The 18,755-nt window shown below is 41.9% G+C and overlaps 2 protein-coding genes across 9 annotated transcripts in view; both read right to left on the bottom strand.

The window, feature by feature from the left end:
• Positions 1-1,313: 1,313 nt before the first annotated feature.
• lsm8 (LSM8 homolog, U6 small nuclear RNA associated) lies at positions 1,314-3,082 on the bottom strand. Its single transcript, XM_034163838.1, has 4 exons — positions 2,875-3,082; positions 2,675-2,715; positions 2,188-2,315; positions 1,314-1,806 (listed from the first exon to the last, which is right to left on the bottom strand). Exons 1-4 carry the CDS (start codon positions 2,903-2,905, stop codon positions 1,716-1,718), a joined length of 291 nt encoding a protein of 96 aa, XP_034019729.1. The 5' UTR covers positions 2,906-3,082; the 3' UTR covers positions 1,314-1,715.
• Positions 3,083-9,072: 5,990 nt separating this feature from the next.
• grip1 (glutamate receptor interacting protein 1) overlaps positions 9,073-18,755 on the bottom strand; it is a 57,865-nt gene continuing 48,182 nt past the window's right edge. For 6 of the 8 annotated variants that reach the window (XM_034163004.1, XM_034162998.1, XM_034163001.1 and 3 more), the window contains 13 exons: positions 17,531-17,611; positions 16,794-16,863; positions 16,150-16,295; positions 14,932-15,076; positions 13,316-13,455; positions 12,590-12,796; positions 12,342-12,495; positions 11,766-11,804; positions 11,440-11,551; positions 10,017-10,127; positions 9,789-9,905; positions 9,568-9,714; positions 9,073-9,429 (listed from right to left, as the gene is read on the bottom strand). In XM_034163004.1, coding sequence (XP_034018895.1) covers positions 9,130-9,429; positions 9,568-9,714; positions 9,789-9,905; positions 10,017-10,127; positions 11,440-11,551; positions 11,766-11,804; positions 12,342-12,495; positions 12,590-12,796; positions 13,316-13,455; positions 14,932-15,076; positions 16,150-16,295; positions 16,794-16,863; positions 17,531-17,611 — 1,769 coding nt within the window. In that variant the 3' untranslated portion in view covers positions 9,073-9,129. The remainder of the gene's footprint in view (positions 9,430-9,567; positions 9,715-9,788; positions 9,906-10,016; positions 10,128-11,439; positions 11,552-11,765; positions 11,805-12,341; positions 12,496-12,589; positions 12,797-13,315; positions 13,456-14,931; positions 15,077-16,149; positions 16,296-16,793; positions 16,864-17,530; positions 17,612-18,755) is intronic. The other 2 variants (XM_034163003.1, XM_034162999.1) reach the window with 2 other exon arrangements.

The raw sequence follows: 18,755 nt of genomic DNA, 5'->3' as shown, positions 1-18,755 counted from the left end.
AGAATCTGTGCTAAAAATACAATTATATTTAATGCAGTTGACAAGAATGAAATTTAATTTTTATATTCATTCAATTATTCAGAAAATATTAAGAAGCAACTAAGCTCTAATTACGCCATTCTTCATGAATTGGTCATACTGCGCCCTCTGGTGAAACGTAACAGTCATAACGTATCTAATAATGAAACAAAAAGTCAAAGTTTAATCATTTCTGGCGTTTTATTTAGAATTTAGTCTTCGGGAGATAATTTGTATTTTTTCAAAGTGACAAAGCTAATTTTTCTGTTACGGGTGATTTAATGTTTGACGCTTTGATCTGTAATCAGATTAGTTTTTTTGGGGGGGGGGGGGGGATTTTAAACAGCAGCACAAAATATTTTTGTTCCAGTTGTGTGGAACATTTAAAAAAATCTGCAGCTTCATTTACATTTAAAAACTAGCGAAACCTCCAGCCCTAGATTCTAATTCCACAAAATTTGACCCTTTTTTCCAGGTCAAAGTCCTTGTTACGAGTATTCATAAGCTAAATTAGATGTGATCAAATGTCAGGAGGATGTATTTAGTTTTAATTCTCCTTTAAAATATACTCACCTACAGTTTAAACTTAAGAACTAATTTATACCAGCTCAACTTAAACAAAAGCACTTTGGTTTAGAAGAGTTTAAAAATATGAAAATTTTTAATGTCACATTTAAAAAACCTGACTAGTTTAATAGCATATAAATTCTATCACAGTAATCTATCACTACACTTAAACCCATTCAAACCAAATCTAAAACAAATTTCCAAGCAGTCTTATTTAAATGTTTAAAACCAGTTTTAGTTCATTACTGGTTTAGAGCATTTAAGTAGTGTAATCAAACATATACCTAAACTGATTTGACTGTTCTTTTATAAAGCCTCAATACCAGCCTGAACAAGCCCATATCAATAAACCAGTTTAGAATCTGAACCTTTTTCCTGTTAGACTTGGTTCCATATTTTTATTTTTTTTTCCCCCTCTGGATGAAAATATTCAATATTTACAGTTTATCAGCTTTAAACAAAGTTTAAAAAAAATCTTAACAGGTTAACATCTGGTTTAGAATCTAAATAGATTCTTTTAAAACCATTTTAAAATAATATGAAACAGCTTTAATCGTTTATAGTCTCATTACATTGGGATAAATTCAAATTAAAGAGGCCTTTTTTCTTTCAAGCATTAACCAATTTAAAATAATTTCTGAGTTTACTACTGATTTAGAAACATTTTAAATGTCTGCAATAGGCAAGTCATGACCTTAAACCCATTAAAAATACATCAGAAACTTGGCTGAACATGTGGAAGAGAAAATATCAGAATCTCTTTAATGATGTACAACTTTAAACCACATTTTATCAAAATAGTTTAAAAGCTGTTAAACTCCACAAAGATACTAAGTTAAAACTCTAAAACTAGTTCAGCTGTTTTGATATGACTTTTTTACTCTTTGCAACAAATTCAACAAAAAATGATTTTCAATCTGATTTAAAAACAAACAATTCTAATTCATAACTATCAAGTTTTTTTTTTTTTTTATTTATTAAAAAAATACAAAACAACCACCAATGAATCAGAACTGTTTCAGGTCACTCGGTGAAGCCTGTTCTGGGACCAGGAACACAAACATAACATGCTGTTGCCATGGAGACACCGCTGCCACAGCAGGTCTGCAAGGGGGGTTAGGGGTTGGAGGTCAGTGGACGACGGAGTTGAGTGGCTCGGCTCTGATGTTTCCCAAATCCAGAGTGGAATCTGTTTCCTCGTCGATTTCACCAATTACAGCTCTGCAGAGACGAGACACTCGCGTCAAAACACAAAAGGCCACGTTTACAGATTTTATTAATCTAAATCTGAAAAAATCTCTTTAAATAAAATAAACCCATTAAAACCAGATCAGAAAGTTTATCTGGTTTACAACCACTTCAAGCTATTGACACAATTATCTCTATTCTATCTCTATTAAGCAAATTATATCTAACTGATTCAAAACAGTTTGTGTCAAATAAACGAATGGAGCAAAGATGGAATCAGCAGTTTTAGTCAAAAACTTTACTGTAAGAATCTGTTCAGTTCTCCTTCCAGAGTTTGCCGTTTATTTTTATTTTTTAAGCACAAGTTTGTAGTTTTACTGCCATCAAGTTAGTGGCAGGTCAAAGGTCACTCACACGTTGTCGCCCCTGACGATATAGAGTCCCAGAACCACCTGCTCCACACCCTGACTGGAACTGAAGACGCGCTCATGACTCTCGTCCAGGATCAGGTTTATGGTCTGATCGAAGCCTTTCAGTGTGCCCTATAAACAAAAACAAACAGCCCCGAGTGCGTTTGTTTAGGTCAACTCAGAACCAACACAATCACATTATTTTATAGAAATCACAAATACAGTCAATCAGTTTAAAAATTAGTGACACAAATTACAGGAAAAATTTTGATCTTAACATTGCTTTGCTCCATAACACAAAGTAAAATAAAAATAAATTCACAGTCAAATTCATCTGTGGCAGAAACACGGGAAATATGGAAATAAATCCTTGTCGCGCTGGTTTGGATAATTTAAAACATGATTTCAACTTGAGATAGGTCATTGTGTCTCCGAAAACGATTTGAAACATGCGATTAGAAACGATTTACATCGATAATCAATAAACTCACCACAATCATTCGACCGTCTGAGGTGATAATAGCGACAGAACCTCGAACACAAAGTCAAAGAAATAACACAAAAAACACCTCAAATAACCGCTTTTACTAAGTTAGCAATTATAAAAGTAAAAGTGATCAATTATCAGTTAAATTACAAGCAGTTTATAAACCAGCATTAGTGCTATCTGAGCTAATTAGCAGCAGGATACGGTTAATGTAGCTCTCCAGGGCGGTGGACATGATTCCTGCCGGATCACAGCTTCTTTCTCCGGCAGAAGACTCAGTTTACGATCACTCACCGAGTTTATAACAGTTATTTGATGACTAAAATGAAGAGAAACGATCGACAAGCGCTAACACCAATTTAGCAGACTAATCTATCCCAGAGCGGACGACAGGCCAGATCAATCTATCGCAGAGAAGCAGCGCAAACTAACCTAGCCATAGAGCTGAGAGAAAATACAATAGAGCGGATATACAGTTCCTTCCCGAAATATTTTCATCCGCCATCTTGGAACAGGGATCGTCACAAGTTTATGTCCCACGGTTTCCTCCCACATCCAAAGACATGCGGGTTAGGTGGATTGGAATCTTTAAAATTGTCCTTAGGTGTGCGTGTGTCTGTTTGTCTATTTGTGGCCCTGCGACAGACTGGCGTCCTGTCCTGGGTGTATCCCGCCTCACGCCCTGTGACTGCTGGAATAGGCTCCAGCCCCCCGCGACCCTTAATTGGACTAAGCGGTAGAAGATGGATGGATGTTGTGCTGACAGCAACACCAAGATCCACAACTCAAGTCCCCATCTGGTGGCTGTAGCAAACACTACAACATTCCGATCGATGTTTCTTAAGATGTAATCACTTTAAATCAGTACCAACAAAATGACCAAGGAGCGAGATTATATTTATGTGTATAAACAATAAGTGGAATATCTTGACTTCATTCTCTAAAGACATATCACGTAACTGTATTTTGAAAACATATAATAAAACTTGCTTTTATTGTATTTGTAACTTTAATGTTTTTACACCCCCCCCCCCCCAAAAAAAACATTTCTGCTACATTTGTCATTCGATACCTGGACCAAGATGGCGGCCCAAATTACTGGCTGCTTGTGAACGATGTCCATTCTACCGTATTCTCTATGAATTGACCCAACAGACCAGATCAATTAATCAGATCTGTGAACAGACCAAACTAATGTATCAGTGATGTTATTAGAGCACCCAGCAGGACTGAAAAACCTCTTAAAGCGTTCAACTAGATACTGTTTAAGATGTTCCTCTGACATTACCTTTTTATTTTATAAGATTTTCTTTATCTTTTAGATCATTTGATGATTTATTATTAGATCTGCACTAAAAAAAGACTAAAAGTTGGACAACTCAGAATTAATTCAAACTTAAGTAAGTCATTGTTAAAATATCAGTCATAAATTTACTTTGAAATTAATAGGAAATTAGGCTGAAGTTACGTTTAACTTTATTGAGTTTGTTTGATTCATTTCCAAAGCCTAGGTCAGATGGTCACCTAGGCCCCGCTGCTTGTATTCCAATATTGTCAAGAATGCCAAGGAAACATATTTTGTGAGGCGACACATAGCTGCAGGTTTCAGCTTTATTGATGCTCAGTAGTCAATCATACAAACAGGATGGAAGAGATCGTGAAGCCCGACAGGACAAACACAGGAACGTCATGCTACCAAAGTATTAAATTTGTACAAAAATACTTAACAACATCCCTGTTCCTTTAAAGAAAAATACAGTTTGGTTGGTGAAGCTACATGGAAACTAATCTGAAACACTACTTCAGATGGCAGTGTGTGTGTACATGTGATCATACGTGTGCTGACATAATCGTGGGGATGAGTCCTTTGCCACACTTGCTCGCGAGGACATGAGTCGGGGACATGAGTCTGTTTAGTCTGTTTCCTCAATCGCTCACGGGGATACAAGTCTATTTAGTCTTTTTGCACAATCGCTCACAGGGACACGAGTGGGTTGAGTCTGTTTCCACAGTCGCTCACGGGGATACGAGTCGGTCGAGTCTGTTTCCACAGTCGCTCATGGGGACACGAGTCTGTTGAGTCTGCTTCCACAGTCGCTCACGGGGACACGAGTCTGTTGAGTCTGTTTCCACAGTCCCTCACGGGGACACGAGTCGGTCGAGTCTGTTTCCACAGTCGCTCATGGGGACACAAGTCTGTTGAGTCTGCTTCCACAATCGCTCACGGGGACATGAGTCGGTCGAGTCTGTTTCCACAGTCGCTCATGGGGACACAAGTCTGTTGAGTCTGCTTCCACAGTCGCTCACGGGGACACGAGTCTGTTGAGTCTGTTTCCACAGTCCCTCACGGGGACACGAGTCGGTCGAGTCTGTTTCCACAGTCGCTCATGGGGACACAAGTCTGTTGAGTCTGCTTCCACAATCGCTCACGGGGACATGAGTGGGTTGAGTCTGCTTCCACAATCGCTCACGGGGACATGAGTGGGTTGAGTCTGTTTCCACAGTCACTCAGTGGGACACAAGTCTGTTTCCGTAGTTGCTCAAGGGAACGTGACTGTTTCTGCAGTCACTCACAGGGACACGCTTCCTTTTTGTCCTCTCAAGGTAACTTTTAATGTTCAGGATAAAATGATGCCTCTAGGGTTAGAATTAATTGCCGATTCAATGCAAGCTAACGTGATGTCCCCTGAGGTGACAAAAATATACTGTGTGTTCACATGCAAACTGTCACACACACACTGCATTCGTTTGTTGATCTTTGCGAGGAGTCATCAGCATAACGTGACACTCTAACCCAAACCTAACGAAGTTAGAACCCTCAAACACCCCTTTGAGGATCAGACAAAATGTCCTTGTGTGACAGGTATATATATATAGAAAAAGCTAAAATTTTTCCCACAGAGATAGACAGATGCACGCGTACACACACACACATATACATAACATGTATGGCTTTAGATCTTACACACAAACCCTCCTCAAGCCACGCCCCTCAGTTTGGTGAATTTGGTGGAACAGTGGTCATGGTGGTGTGAGTGAAAATGCTAACATCAACTGGGAAACCTCTCTTCTTTAAGTCGTTTCTATGGTAACAAAGGATCTAACCATGCTGGTTATAAACTCGCTTATCCTAGCTGAATTGAGCTGCCTACATTACTGTGGGTAGCTAGCATGGTTACCGTGTGGCTAACCATTACCACAATAATGTGTGGCTAACATGACCAATGTAGAATTCTGGAGATTTCAAGTCATATTTTGTGGTACGGGCAAAATTCTACTGTCAATACGACAAAGTACTTGGTAGTAAATAACACTTTTAACATTTTAGCATGCCAGATTGTACACTTTGTACTGTCATTTCTTTAATCAGGTGTAAAAATAACAAACATGTCCGTTTTTAAAGTTGCATAATTTCATATAAATGTAGACAGCTCAACTAAACTAAATATAAGTGACAGTTATCAGCTGTGAGCATGTGCTAATCAAACTCTTGTTTACCTAATATAGTTCATATGTTACCTAAGTGTGTGCTAACCAAATACTAGCTGTTTACCCAATACAGTTCATATGTTAGCTAAGTGTGTGCTAACCAAACAGGAGCTGTTTAAAAAATGTAGTTCATATGTTAGCTAAGTGTGCATTAAAGATGTGCAGAGGGTGTAGCTTTTAGCCCTGTGTTAGCGGTGGACTCAGATGTTACCATAACTACACAGAATACCTGTTTACCTGGTATTAGTTCTGTGTTAACATTGTGCAGGGTTTGTGCTGATAGTTTGCCAATCAAGTAGAATCAGGCAAAAGTTTGCTGGATGTTAAGTCTTAAATTCGCCTTTGCATCAGGTGCGTGCTAACCATATACTAGCTGTGTTAGCCCTGAGATAGCCATGTACTAATACAACACTAGGTGTTTACAAGGTACAGGCTGTTTTAGCTTTGTGCTAAAGTGTATCTTAAGTAGCCCTGTGCTTATTAGCTAGCAACATGCTACTGTATGCTAACATGTGCTTCCACATTTAGAACAGTAAAGACTAGGATGGAGCAGATCAGCCAATCATGGTGAAAATCCAAAGGTGTAGAGCAGCGATTGGCTGGTTCAGCTCTTGGAGGGTTTCTATTGGTTGCTGGCTCTGAAGGAGGGATGTGATTGGCCGGTTTAAATAGTGACTTCAGAATGAGGTGAGAGCAGATGTTGACGTCACTCAAACACAAACATACACACGTACGTGGGAAAAACATGGTTTCCTGTTTTAACAGTTTTTTCTTCTTCTTAATGTGTAACATCGTGGTTTTTGTGATTATTATGATGGCGTGGATGTGAACAGCGATGGGACTGAACCGAATCTTAATCTATATTACATCTTTTTAAGTTCCGTCACCACGGAAACAAACAAACAAAAAGTCAAACAGTCATTAAAAAACAAACAAACACAGATCGATTAGCATATTAGATCATTGTTACTTGGGGGGTGGCATGCTCGACTTCTTCCTGGGAGGAGTTTCACCTCACTGGTTGGAAACGAGAACCAATCACAGACGAGCAGGGGAGCGTTCAGTGATTCTGATTGGTTCCAGCCAATCAGCTGAATCTCTCTGTAGTCTGTCCATGAAGGTTCTCAGTTTGACAGGTATAAAAGAAGCCGTCTGTGTGAAATTAGAAGAACCTTAACTCATCGGGGGGGGGGGTGTCCTAAGACGCAATTTTTAATCGTGCACCCAAATGATGAGATACAGATCACACAATGGTCAGGGAGCTTGACCCAACAACCTTCTGGAGGCAAGTAGAATTGAACAACTCTGAAGAGAAACTGTCATAATGATCTCGTTAATAGATTGTTTTCCTCGGGGGGGTGGTATTGGTAAACCACGCCCTCTTTTTTTTAAACCCCCCCAAAAAAATCACCTTGACAAGCAGTGAAACATCAGGAAGTTCAGTTACTGCAGAGCAAACGCCGGGAAATCTCTCTGAACGTGCTGGAAGAAGAGAAAGAGGGCGGGGCAAAGACAAGGAGTTGAGGTGGGAGGGGCTAATCTGGCCCTGTGTTTGACGTGCGCACACACACGTACAGACGCACACACATACACACAGTGTGGCCAGTTCAACAGGTGTAAACAGTAGAAAAAAGATTCTTATTGAACTGCTCAGTATCGTCGTCGTGGTTACGACTTTTCTAGTCAGCAGCTTTATCATGGCACAGAACGAAAAAAAAAAAGGAGAGAAAAAACTGTAAACCTGCCCGAACTTCTCCCGGCAGGATGCTCCGATCAGTGAAGTCACAGTGAAATAAAAATCAGTGTTTATGTTCTTTCTGCTGACAAATATATTGTGTGTGTGTGTGTGTGTGGGTGGCGAGGGGGGTGTTCACCAGACTTTAATACCGCCGTGCCCCGCTCATTTCTCATTTAACATTTTCAATACTCACCTTTATACCTTCACCTCTGAGCTGAAAGCTCACATCCTGATCACAGTAAAAGGAGCTTTATGATGTCATGGTTTCAGCTTTATGATGTCACGGTTTCATGTGGTGAGGCAGCCATGAGAACCAATCACTACAACGTTACCTGATGAACACATCTGATTGAATCATTACGTTGTTATTTCTGAGCGAGTCGCATGTTAGCAGCATCCAGAAAAATATTCATACTTGGCTTGGAAAAGAAACTTCAAGCAAAGTGCATTTCAACAAAAGAGACGACTTGCGAGATCAGTCGATCCACATAACGGTGTTTGTGTGATCAGGACTGGCCTCAGAGAGCCTGATCGGAGCATCCCTGTCTGGATTCTAACCTGTTTTTTTTGTTTTCTACTGCTGTGCTTCTGGATCAGTACAGCTGGACTCTGTGGGTCCGGTTCTAATAAAACCAGACAGAACAATAGGCAACACGTTACCAAAGCTCTGGATTCAGTAGGACCAAGAAACCAGGATTCTGTTACCACTAAAAACAACAACCTCATGTCTTGGACCAGTATTTGGCTGAGGCACTGGTTCCAGTCAGTAACAAAGCTTCCAGACTCGGGCAACTATTACTTTGAACCAGTGACATCAAAGACTCTGGCCTTGCTCCAGTAGGACGGATACCGGAGTCACTGTCCTGTTTCCAGTAACACCAGTGGACCCAGTGAGGAGAACTGGTTTCAAGTGAGAAGGTGAGGAGGAGTTGCTCCAGTCCAGTCGATGTGCTTTCAGGCTGTTGTTGCAGTTCAAGGGTCAAATCTTTGTGGTTAAGGATCAAAGTTCATCCAGGGTGTGTGTGTAGCACCATAGAGGTTCCACTCTGAACCAGTTTGGACCAGTTTGACCAGGTGAATTTGAACCAGTTTGGACCAGTTTGACCAGGTGAATTTGAACCAGTTTGGACCAGTTTGACCAGGTGAATTCATTTGTTCCACTTGTTGTTTTCTCATTTGCTCTGAGGTCCAAACTGGTTACTATCAGTTTAATACAGTTTTTTTTTTTCCTGCTATAAAGAATTGTTATTCTCCTGCCCTTCTCTAAGCCCAGTCACTAGTCCCTCCCCAGGTTGGCTCCATTTTACGGGACCATCTTCCTCTCCCTGGCCAATGGTAAGGTCCGATAGTCCCAGGTCCCCGCCAACAGGCTGAGGCGAGTGGTTGGTGCAGGAGGTGCCATCCGTGTGATTGGCCATCGGTGACGAAGAGGTGGGGTTCCGGCTGATGACAAGCTCCAAACGGTTTGGAGACTCGGAGATCAAAGGTACAACTAGGCAACAGTCGAAGTCCCTGGTCCGTACGTGGTTAATCTGGAAGAGAGAAGCTTTTTAGCAGCTCATCCAGAGACAAACAAAGGGTTTCTCTGGGTTCATGCAGAGTGACAGATTTGGGATTCTCCTCACAATATAAAACTTTTCGGGAAGACGTATCCAGACGGGGGCGTTTACCTGGAGTATTCGGTCGTACGCTCGGAGGCCACCTTGCTCTGCCGGGCCTCCTGGCCGGATGTTGTTAACGTAGACACCGCGATCAAGCAGACCATCGGAAACACTGAAACCAAAATCTTCTAGGTCTGTGGCCTTTTCTAGAGTCAACTACACACATACAGTCTGTAAAAATCACAGCCTGTCCTGTCGTTTTGAAATTCAATCGACGGATCAACATTTACCTTGTGGAGTTCCACAGGGTTCTGGTTCAGGATCTCATTGACTTCTTGCCTCATCTTCCTCATGGCAAAAGCTCGCCGATGGGGATCAGATGGTAAGGTGTTGGACCGTGGCGTTATCTGGGATTTTTTTTTTTTTTAAAGGCATAATCGAGATTAACACAACAGTGGGGTCCAGTGGATCACTTCATGGTTCAGAGATCACATAGGTCAAAGGTCAGAGTAGGTTACCTGTGGCCTAGATGTGCTACGTTCCTGGAAGCTGGCCTGACGTCCCAGGGTGCTGCGTACGGGGGCGGGATCATGGTTCAGACTAAGGGTGGAGCCTGACATGATGGTAGCCTGGATGGCAGCCAGACAGCAATAACACCAACAGTTAATTAAAAACAGCCAGCCATTAAAAATCTGAAGGTTAAAGGTCACACCAAGATGTTCCTCTGATGGGACGTGAAGGTAGGATCTAGTGTTGTTAGTGATTCTGTTCACTGACAGGATCCATGTTTCTTCTAAAGTGATCTACTTTATTATTTCTACCAACTGTGTCTTGATCACATTTTCATTAAGTTATACAGGATTTATATCAGATAGATGAACTGAGAGGATCTGCTTCTGCTGATGACATCGACTGGTGGACCAGGCATTGTTTGTAATGTCAGGAACTGCTCAGAGGTTCCTCTTTCTTGTGTAATGAGAGGATGTACTACCATTCTGACTGGTGAGATCTAAAATCTGGTTGGACCTGCTGGTTAATATCCGGGCTGCTTTTGTTGATAAGATCTACTAACTGGTGCAAGGGACCTACCAACAGGTTCTACTCATTTCACCAGATTTGATCTACTGACAAGACCTCGTCCATGTTTACTCAGAGACTTTCTATTGTCTACTGTTATCCATCCATCCATCTTCTATACCCACTTACTCCAGTTAAGGGTCACGGTGGGTCGGGAGCTACATATTTACCCCAAACTGAACCTTGTCTTCTCCTCACAGGATGTTACTGTCTACTTTTATCGTTAGTACTGTGAGAAACAAAAGTCCACATTCAACAAATATCAATCAGTCGCATGCGGAAAACCAAAACTCTGCACAACAAACTACCCATCAGGACTTGCACGACCTCTACCCAACATGCTTTGCTCAAGCCGCCATGCCTGGAAGAACGTGACTCTCTCATATGATTGGTAAGAAGCTGGGTGATGTCACCAAAAGCTGGAGCTCACTGCGGGGGTGCAGTTAGTTCCGTTCAACAAAACCACATTTAGCGTTTGACAAAACTAAAACTCAAAGTATAGACAAGAAACACGAGTTAGAGGTCCTCACGGGTTCACTGAGAACCGATCTGGGTTTGTCTCTTTTGGAAATAAATGAACACTTTTTGCACCCGTGAGGACCTCTGTGGGTTTACGGGATGAGGAGGTGATACCAGAGCGAGGAGGCGTGTCTCCTTGTCAGACTCCTGGAACAGAAGCATGAATCGGGTTTTGTTTTCCAGCTGAATCACCCTCAAATAAATCTCACTGTTCCAACAACAAACTCCTGTGAAGCACTTTGGGGCGACTTGCTCGTGGTAAAGTATTACTACTACTGCTAATATTACTACCTCTACTGTATCAGTACTGCTTCTAATTTGACCTTTAATAGCAGTAAATCCGACCTCCAGCTCTCTGAGGATGCCGCTCTGCCCACACGTCTCCAGATCCTCCAGGGCCTGAGACCAGAAGTTCTCTTCCTGGTCCGGTTCCGTCCCATCGTTCCCCACGGTGAATCTGAGGAAAAGGTCAGAGGTCATAAGCAGGCAATCAGGCAGTGGAACATCCCGACATATTCATGGGTAGGTGGACGGTGACGAAGAGGTCATGCTGGTGACCCAGTGCAGGGCGGGTAGGGGTCAGAGGTCACCAGCTAGGGTTTCCTGTCGGAGCTCAGAGGGGTGACTGAGGAGAGCACAGGTTGGGGGATTAACGGGCAAAGGTCAGGTACCTGCTGTCAGTGATTAGACCGCTGGGCAGATTATCGGCTCTGCGGACAGAGACGCACCACTGTTAGCGCCGTTAGCTCCCAGTGCTTCACACAGCAACCACTAACTAACACGGTTACCAGGTAACCGTAATCCAAGATACAACATTAAAGTCTGTGTTTGGCTCTGAGTTATAATGTTTATTTTTTCTGTCAATGAACTAACTGATTAAGTAAAACTGGTTTATTAGTTTAAAGAATCCTGCTAACAACCAAACAAATATAACAACTGCCACGAAAAGTCTTTGGCAGAGCTAAAAATGAGACAAAATAAATAAAAATTTACTTGGGACAGTGAAAAGACTCAAGATTTTTTTTTAAATTCACTTTATCAAGTACCAGAAATGTGAAAAAGTGAGTCGCCCAGACCCCCCATCCAGAGTGCAAACAGGCAAAAACAAAACACAAAGACGCTATTCTAAAAATATACTTTTGAGCACACTAAATTTTATATGTTGCGTCAAGCATCAGAGAACTTTATTCCCTGGATATGTCAGTAGACATGGTGTGAGTGGGGGCGTGTCTGTGGGTGTGTCTCACCCTCCAAGCGGTGGGCGGTCCCAGTCATCATCAATCAGACCCAGATCTGATAGAGGATTGGCTCGCTGACGGGTGGAGGATGATGATTGGTTGTTGGTCGTCTTGTTGTTACGCCATTCTTGAAAACTATACAGAGATGACTGGAATGGTGGAGCTGCACACACAAACACACACACACACGCACAAACATTATTTTGGGCTGTCAACATGAAATTTACAAGCAGAGGTCAGAGGTCATGCGGTCTAACCTGGACTAGTGAAGGTACTATCCACGTTGGATCCGTCCCAGGAGTCCACAGCGCTGTCCACAGATGGTAGTGTGCTGAATGTTCTCTGAGCTGTTGGCGGCGCTACTATGACAACAGGCTCCTCCTCCCCACCATCCTGGTTCTCCTGGACGAGTCCAGGTCCCATTCCTAGTCCTGATCCGATCACACAGGACTTTGGGCTGGATGCTGCAGAGGAAGAAGTTTTTCTTTTATTCTTGTTGTCCATCAATTCATCAGGTAAAGTCAAATTTTATTTTTTTTTACTGTCAAAAATCTTGTTCAAATAATTTTCTACAGCTAAGCAGCTAGCCTGCTACAGCAACATTAGCTAATTAGCCAGCTAGCTACAGCGACAATGCTACAGCTGACAAGCTAATTAGCTAGCTAGCTACAGCAATAATGCTACAACTGATGAGCTCATTAGCTAGCCTGCTACAGCTGTTGAGCTATTTAGCTAGCTAGCCAGCCAGTTAGCTACAGCAACAACGCTACAGCTCACAAGCTAATCAGCTAGCTTGCGACAATGATATAGGTGGTGCGCTATTTAGCTAGCTAACTTCAGCAACAACAGTACAGCTGTCATGCTAATTAGCTGACGTACTAGTCAAAAGTATTTGACTTCCACAGTGTTAAAAACAAGTTATTCCGCTTGCCAAAATCATTTAATGGTAAACGGAGGTAATTAGTTGGCGCTGGGTTTCTCACGTTCTCCCTGCTTCTTGATTTTCAGCGTCACAGTTTCTCCGGCCTGCTGAAGGAGACTAATGGCTTCACTCAGAGGTTTCCCCTTCAGACTGCTGCTGTTGATGGCAAGAATACGATCACCGACATGGATGGCCCCGGTCCTACAGCACGTACGTAAGCAAACACGCACACACACACACACACACACATAGTGTTTTATTGTTTACTGTCTAGTAGAATTAAACCTGTATGCAGAGTATAAGTCTTTTTTTTTTTTACTAGTTTGGGACGTCCTGCAACTTATACTCAGGTACAACTTGTATACTGAAAAATCATACATTTGTTATTCATAATAATTATAGTAACTATTTACATCAGATTTTCACAGGAATCAAAGCACTAAACAAAATAAACTCCAGTGATCAAACAAATAAATGCCAATAATAAAACGTACACTACAACAACACACAAAAAAACCCAAATTAATGAGGTGATAATACAGAAAACAAAGGTGCAACTTACACCCCAGTGTGAATTATATGCCGCATTTGAATTCATAAAAAAAAAAAACTAATTTATATCATTCAACTCCATCACAAGTCCACAAGGCCACACCCACATTTCAAAGTATCAGGTATGTAAAGGACATGTTACATGGGCTTTTAAATGGGAAAATTCCATAACAATAAAACATCTGAACTCATTTCTATTCTTTTTTTAAATTATCGTAGCCATTTTCCTATATGTTAGCATGGGGCTGGAAATTTGACCTTGACATCTGACCAACCAGAATGAAAATTAAATTACATCTTCTCATCCAACAGCTTAATGCGCCTGCCACGTTTCATCCAAATCGGAGCATGCGTTTTTAAGATATCTTACTAACAACACACACAGACATAGCTGCATAAACATAATGAGCGGATACCTCCGCTAACAAAACTGTTAACAGTTTTTTTTAACTGACAAACAAACAAAAAAATTCTAAAATGCATTGATGCAGGAATAAAATAGTTCTAACTAAATACATTATTTATGAATAAAACAATTTATCTCTGTTGTATAAAACACACAGAAAACCACAAAAAACTTCAAAAGTAATTAAAATATAATAATTTATAAAATACAAATTTGTAAAAAAAATGTAATAACTTAAAAATGGTGATATCAAATTAGTTTTTTGATTTGGTTTTTAAAAATCAGACTAAATTAGAATCAGAACTCGACAGCAGAGGGCGCCATTCTTCACTTGATCTTATCGAAGCATCATTATAGAAACGTGGTTCTTAATCCTGCTCCTCAGGAACCCCACCCCTCCACATTTTCATCTCTCCCTGCCCTTCCTGCCATTAATTAACTTGTCGATGTTGTCGTAATGACTGGACATAACCAATCAAGTGTTGGCAGCTCTACATTTATTGGCTTCAGCACTTTCGACCAATCTGCCACCAAATGTAAACAGTTTTGTTCCCAGTTCAACACAATCCGGCCATCAAATATTGTAATAACGAGGTTCTTGTGATTGTTTTTGGAGTAATTCTCCTAACAGTCCTACAAACAAAAACAGATCCTCTGTGGTGGAGGTAAGTTTGACGAAGTCGGACTGATTTTGTTGTGAAGGATTTTGGATCACTCACCTCTCAGCCAGCCCCCCTTTGCTCAATGAGGAGATGATGATGGGGTCAAAGGGTTCCTCCGTGCCTGAGATGGTAATTCCCAGCGGGCCACCATACCGCTGTAGTTCCACCGTGTAGATGATACTCCCAGAAACCTCCTGCTCATCTGTGACAGTCAACAAAAGTAAATTCAACATCAGCCAGACACTGAGGAACTGTTGGGTTACTGCAGGATGTTGGGAGAAAGACCAGAACCATCGCTAGAATCACCTACAAGTTTTAAAATGTTTAAAAAAATTAAGACATTTACAAAGTACTTCTAAGAGTTTCTCAACAACGTTAAACATATGAACCTGGTCTAAGAGTGGTAGCAGAGGAAAGACCACAGGGCGTTAAGGACACTGAGAAGGACTGTAGTCTGGGGTATGACGGGTACTTAAAGAGATTTTGGCTGCACTTGAGAAAGTTAAGCTCTTTATGATGTTTTTGAGATTTTATGGCTTTTTGATGGAGTTTGTAGTCATGACCATGAAGGACGCACAGATCTCTGAGATGGTTCTAGAGATGAAGGTTCCTCAAGTGTTTCAGAAAGTTTGGACAGACTTTCCTTTCAACTGGAATGGGAACGTGTGTCCAAACGATTGACTGGTACTGCCGGTGCTTGTTGATTCCTTTGGGGAGGTTCTTCCTGGGGGCTTTTACAGTCCTCAATTTTCTTCTATGTTTCCACAAACAGGTTTTCCGGTTCTTCAAAACTTACATTAATGTTATGACATGTTTATTGAGCACATGGTCATGGAGTTGGTTCTCAAGTTGGGTGAAGATAGTCATGCTCTTTGAGGAGGGTGTATAAGTCTTTATGGAGTATATGAAGTCGCTGGGGAATGAGGACCTTCCTCAAGGGCACTGTCATGGTGGTAATGAAGGCAGGACAGGTGCTGTTCTTTCACCTTTCAGGCAGATTTATCCATCCAGATGAGGGACTAAACCAATAACCTTTTGGTATGTCCACTCTTTGCATCACCACATCCCCACAAACCCCAGTTAGCTTCAGTCCATGGCAACTGTCAGATTGTTCTGATGGTGTCTGAGAAGACTGTACACCTTTAGGAGGTTTTAGTCTTTTAGTTTTGAGATGCTCTTGGTTCCAGACCTACAGGCTAATGGTAATGCAATGAAAGTATTCTTGGAATGTTAAGTGTCCATTGGATAATGAGGACAAAGTGTCAGGGAAGATACCAGAGTTATCCTCGTCTTTGCGGATCTTCAGTTTGACCAGTTCTTCACACTGCTGGAGAATCTGGACGGCTTCCTCCATGGAGCAGTTTTCCACACGGATGTTATCGATGGCCAGCAGTTTGTCTCCCAGTTCCAAAGTTCCCGTCCTGTAAAAACACACATTCATGTCAAAACAGACAAGAGTGTGCTGAGAGCTCAAGTTCCCCTGCTGGCAAACGCTGCTTTGGTACAAGTGCTTGATCCATTATAACATTTCAAGGAACTGTACCAAGTTTTCCAGAATTCCTAAGCCCAGTCACTAGCCCCTCCCCAGGTTGATTTCAGAATGCAGACACCAACTCATGAAACTGGCAGTTTGTTAATCGAGGGCCATAACTCCATAATGTCTCCAGGGGACATACTTTACTGTCTAACAGGGACAAAACAACGGAACACTAACGCTGTCCTTTGTTTCAGCGTTAGCCGGCGCAACGCTGGAAAAACAAACAAACAAAACTCGTCTCCGTCTGACGTTCCAGTCCAGTGAACATTAAACAGATGCGACCTGCTGCTTCACACTTCAGAACACATGACCTACAAAACACGTGGGCGTGTCTAATGACCCAAGCAACCGCACGGCGGGACGGTTTGTTCCGAACGGTTACCTGTGGGCAACGCTGCCTTTCTTGATGTCCGAGATGATGAGCGGATCGCCTGGTTTCCGGTTGGATGGAGCTGCAGAAGCAAAACAGAAAAGTTTCAGCTGACAGTGACGATAATGAAATGTTGACAGTGAGTGTCTCTGGTGTCTCTGCACAGTCCGCGTCTTAACCTTCAGACCTCCTCTCGTTCTCTTTTCCCTCACTTCCTTTCTCATCACATCCTAACCTGATTTCCTGGACTTTCTCCTCCTCTCGTTTCTTATTTCCAGTTTTGAAACTCCTCAAATCCATCTCAGGATTCTCGTGGTAATGGACTGCGTTTAGAAACCACTCAAAGCACACTGGGACCAATTTGTGGATTAAGGAGTGTGCATCTTGCCCTGAGCAGATTTCCAGCCTCAAAGGGATTTGAACCGAGGATCCTGTGGTCACAAACCCACCACTTTAACCACTTGACCATCACATGTCTCAGTCCCATAGATCAGTGCTTCTCTTACATACATGACCTTTAACCCTTGCCTTAATTTTCCTGCCACACAACATTCCTGATCCCATTTTCCAGGTTTTCCCTCCAGACGGCACTCTGTGTAGGCTCCTACGTATTTAAATGTTCACTCTTTCTTATCCCGCCTTCAAGTTACCTTCTGAATCTTGATCTTCTTTGTCCTCACACGTGAAAATGTGAAATTACAATTAAATCCTGTCACAAAGTGATTTCCTCGATTTGTCCGTTTACTCACAGCTGATGGTGATTCCCAGCTCCACTCCTGGTTTCTTGGGAAGCTTCACGTGGAACGTTCCAGAACTGGGGATGACCGACTCTGGGAGACAGACACAGATAAGGATTAAATCTCACTGTGCAGCCGACATGGTTTGAACGACCCAACGTGTTTCTTGGTTCTGTTTATTGTTTAGATTTTACATTTTGTTGGCTCTTCACAAAGAGCAGTGACACAGCTCCACCACTTGTGGTGCTCACATCATATCATTATCATATCATATCATCTCTCATTGTTGGTACACCACATGCCGTTTTTGACCCATCATTGTTTCCTCTCGTCTTCTCTTGCAGCTCATATCAGATCCATTGTTAAGATCTGACTGGTTTTTATTTTTTATTGAGGGACACCAACATGTCCTCCTGCCAATAAATCTTCATCATCAGTGACCTTTGACCTAAAGAGTCTGTAAAAACTACTGTGGACTAACTGGGTCTTGGACTTTCGTCCTCCAGTGATCTATATTGTTGTCAGAAAAAAGCTCTGAACTTGTTTATGTTTTTCGAAATTTCATATTAAATTTACAAACTACAATAAAGCAAGTCTGAAAGTCGATTGCCCTGGACAGGAAACTGTCCGTAATCTGTCACCTCATCTACTACTATAAGCAACAGGTTGATCATCGTCAAATCTTAAGGTTTTTGAAATGGAGCAATATCTCCACCTGGTAGACATTTACCATTAATGAAGATACAATAGAATTTCACCACAGTGATGAATGTTTTTAGAGACTAGAATTCAATTCTTCTTCTTCTTTTGTCTTTCGGCTGTTCCCGTTAGGGGTCGCCACAGCAGATCAATCGTTTCCATCTCACCCTGTCCTCTGTATCTTCCTCTGTCACACCAACCACCTGCATGTCCTCTCTCAGCACATCCATGAACCTCCTCTTTGGTCTCCCTCTTCTCCTCCTGCCTGGTGGCTCCATCCTCAGCATCCTTCTCCCTATATACCCTGGGTCCCTCCTCTGCACATGTCCAAACCATCTCAATCTCGCCTCTCTGACTTTGTCTCCAAACCGTCCCACCTGAGCTGTCCCTCTGATATGTTCATTCCTAATCTTGTCCATTCTTGTCACTCCCAAAGAGAATCTCAACATCTTCAGCTCTGCCACCTCCAGCTCTGCCTCCTGTCTTTTTGTTAGTGCCACTGTCTCTAAACCATACAACATAGCTGGTCTCACTACTG

This window comes from Thalassophryne amazonica, chromosome 22 (genome assembly GCF_902500255.1).
Source record: "Thalassophryne amazonica chromosome 22, fThaAma1.1, whole genome shotgun sequence".
Taxonomy (NCBI): Eukaryota; Metazoa; Chordata; class Actinopteri; order Batrachoidiformes; family Batrachoididae; genus Thalassophryne; species Thalassophryne amazonica.
Note: the sequence above shows the minus strand (reverse complement) of the source record. Positions and strands in the feature narration are given on the sequence as shown.